The sequence below is a fragment of the Equus quagga genome, unplaced genomic scaffold (assembly GCF_021613505.1).
Source record: "Equus quagga isolate Etosha38 unplaced genomic scaffold, UCLA_HA_Equagga_1.0 HiC_scaffold_7010_RagTag, whole genome shotgun sequence".
NCBI lineage: Eukaryota > Metazoa > Chordata > Mammalia > Perissodactyla > Equidae > Equus > Equus quagga.
In genome coordinates, this window is record NW_025794438.1 from 1 (window position 1) to 3,003 (window position 3,003).

Genomic DNA, 3,003 nt, shown 5'->3' on the forward strand with positions numbered 1-3,003 from the left:
GGGGAAGGGGAGAGGAAGGTCATGGGGGACACAGAGGGACTTGAAGGGCACAGTGGAACACAAGGAACCTGTTGGGGACACAGGGAGCAACATGGGGGACAGAGGGGGATGCAGAGTGGACACAGGGAACGTGGGCAGAGTTGTACTCTTACTCGTCTGGACGGGCATGATATTGTTGTCCTGTGGCAAACCCGTGTGCTCTGTGAATTTCTTAAATTCTTCCAGGGCTTCCAGGCTCATGTCGGGATTTCTACTTGTAGGCGAGGTGACCAGGTGAGCCCCAGGTTCAGGAAGCAGACCCCAAGAGGAGACAGCACCTCCCAGCACTTGGGGGGGCTTTGTCCTGTAATGGCTGAGGCTGAGATGGAGGGTTCCGCCTGAAAGTGGATACAGATTAGGCCCAGAAGAGACAGGCCACCACCCAGGTGACAGGTTCCTGTGAAGGAGGATAGCCAGGGAGACACTCCGAGAAACCGAGGTCCCCTTGGGTCCCAGGCCCACTCTCAAAGCCAAGCTGCAGGGTCACACCCTCGATCTGGAAGAAGCTGATGGCCTGGAGGAATTGTGATGCTCTCTGGCCAGAGAATTCTTGGGCTTCATCCCACTCTGGAGGGTCGTTGCTCCAAGAAGACCTCTGTCAGCAACAGTGCACTCCCCAATGCTGACCTGGTCTCACGCCCCAGACCCCAGGAGATGGGACTTTGCAGCTGCGTCCATATCCCGTTTGTGAGAAGTCAGGTCACTGTGGGAATTCAGACTGATAACCCCAGGGCAGCAAATTGTGCCAGGCCCCCAAAGACAGAAGCAGGGTGTTCATATTCCCCAGAATCAGGACTGAAGCCAGTTCCACTCGCTTCTAGCTGCAGAGCCTGTGGGGTTGGGTCAAGAGAGGCGGATCTCTGAGGACCTGTGACAGCAGCCTCTTACCCACGAGTTTTCCCTTGCGGATTGCTTTCCCTCTGAGCTGGCTCTCACAGTAAAAGATGTGGTGGTCCTTCACTGGCAAGTCCAGGATGTACACGTGTGTCTTGCCCCCATCTGCAGACAGACAGAGAGAAAATTGGTCTTTAGAGTCTTCATTCCTGCAGAAAATATTTGAGGCATTAGGGAACATTCTGGAACGTTTCACCTTCTCGGCCACCCTAACTATACTGACTGCCCTGCAATCCAGGTGCGCAAGCTGGTCCTATGCCCAGGACACACTGCTGCCCAGAACCATGGACCCCACACTGGAGTGGGAGACTACTCATGAGGAAGGTTCCAACCCAAGCAGTGGAGTCACTAGAGGCCAGAAGACATCAGAGGCTGGGCTCTGTCCTTTGTTCTCCCAGCACCTGCCCCGCCCTGCATCCTCATCCTTAACCTTTGGTTTCTCTGCAAGCTTCACTGCTAGGACCATCCGGAGGGAGGGTTTGGTACTGTCACCCCTGCTGTGGAGAAACCTGTCCAATGTCAGGACAGGGAGGCTCCTGGGAAGGGAGTGGTTAGCTGCTCCTGGGAGGGGACAGGGCAGGGACTGCCAGGCAGCAAGGCGGCCTCAGGGGAAGGGGAGGCCTGGGCTCTGGCGCGGAATGTGACACAGCCTGGTCTGGACTCACGGGCGCTGTATCTGCCAGGCTCCTCAGTTTGGTGTATCACAACTCTCTTCTCGTGGCACTGGTCCCCTTTCCTGGAAAACGGGAGGCAGAGGGAGAGGCTGTCGGGAAACACACTCGAGCCAACCTGAGCTCACCTGGCACATGGGCCTCTGCCCTGGTGTCCACACAAGTTCCATTGTCATCCCCCACAGTCTGGACTCTTTGCCTTCAAGGTCAGGGGGACATTCATTTTACCCACATCCCAAAGTGGGATGGGAAGAGGCACGAAGAGGGGCTGCTCTGGGCCACCTCGCAGCCTGGGGAGAGAGAGGAGGAGGGGAGAGCAGGACCCTTGGGAGGCAACACTCACATGAAGGTGACCGTGGCCTCCAAGTCTCCACCATCCAGGGCAGTGACTGTCAAGGGGGACATCTTCTTGGGCCGCTTCTCCTTAGGCAGGTCCTTGCCAGCCACCATGGCATTCACATACCACATCCCTATGAACTGAGCAGGGCGGGGGCTGTGAGTCCAGCACAGACACGGCCCAGAATCTCCTCCGATCCCCACTACCCCGATCCCCGGTGCATGGGCTGCAGCCATCACCAGACATCCCCAGCACCCCAGCTGCTGTCCTCCAAAGGCTGGCTGGGTCCCACACATCCACACCCTGGGCTCTGTTAGAACAAGCCCAGCACTCAGGGCTCCCTGCCCTAAACAGAGGCAGGGGGTCTTTGACCCATGAATCTCTTCTCTGCTGGGACTGTGCCCTGGCCCTGGATGAGTCTCTACTCCACAGGGTCCTCAGTGCCTCTGGGTTCCCAAGGTGTCAGATCAACAGTCCCTATGCTGAACCCACTCCCCTGCTTCAGCCTCTGGGCCCAATGAGGAGGCCTGTCTGAAGACACAAGAACAGAGCCTCCTGCTCCTCTGACCATGCTCTGCAGGGAGCACAGGGTCAGAACTACGACCTTGAATGACACCTCCTAATACAAGGCCCCTGGTCACTGCTGGCCAACAGGTAGTCACCACATTTCCCCTATACCTCTCTCCCCGCCCTTCCCTGGGCTCACATTCTCTTTCTCCAAGGGGAAGAGCAGAGGGTCCTGGGCCTGCAGGGCTGTGATCAGGCTGAGAATGATGGTCAGGAACAGTACCTTCATCTCCAGGGATCAGCTACCGGCAGGTTACTGGGGTCTGGAGGAGGCTGTGCGAGGTCCTCACAGCGCTGCCCTTTATGCCCAGCTCGGCTCCTGCCCATGAACACTTGGCACTGTTCACACCCCTCCCACCTAGCATCCCAGCCAATTCTGCATCAGGGGAGGTGGACTGTCATTATTGTTGGAATCTAATGAGTGACAATTAAATGCCACAACAGAATAAAAGACATATAATACCATCCCTTTTTAGTGCCTCCCAGGGTGCTTAC

General features: G+C 56.9%; 1 protein-coding gene across 1 annotated transcript; it reads right to left on the reverse strand.

Annotated features, from left to right (window-relative positions):
• Window positions 1-758: 758 nt before the first annotated feature.
• On the reverse strand, window positions 759-2,834 carry LOC124232523 (odorant-binding protein 2b-like). The gene is made up of 3 exons (XM_046649483.1): window positions 1,948-2,834; window positions 1,599-1,669; window positions 759-1,038 (listed from the first exon to the last, which is right to left on the reverse strand). Exons 1-3 carry the CDS (start codon window positions 2,235-2,237, stop codon window positions 857-859), a joined length of 543 nt encoding a protein of 180 aa, XP_046505439.1. The 5' UTR covers window positions 2,238-2,834; the 3' UTR covers window positions 759-856.
• Window positions 2,835-3,003: the final 169 nt, after the last annotated feature.

What these genes read in the sequence shown, in the direction of transcription:
- LOC124232523 (XM_046649483.1), bottom strand. Translation starts at nt 2,237, where the DNA reads ATGTGTGGGACCCAGCCAGCCTTTGGAGGACAGCAGCTGGGGTGCTGG. An exon ending in GAGGCCACGGTCACCTTCAT is followed by an intron (nt 1,670 to 1,947) that starts GTGAGTGTTGCC and finishes CCCGTTTTCCAG; the next exon opens with GAAAGGGGACCAGTGCCACG. An exon ending in GCCTGGCAGATACAGCGCCC is followed by an intron (nt 1,039 to 1,598) that starts GTGAGTCCAGAC and finishes GTCTGTCTGCAG; the next exon opens with ATGGGGGCAAGACACACGTG.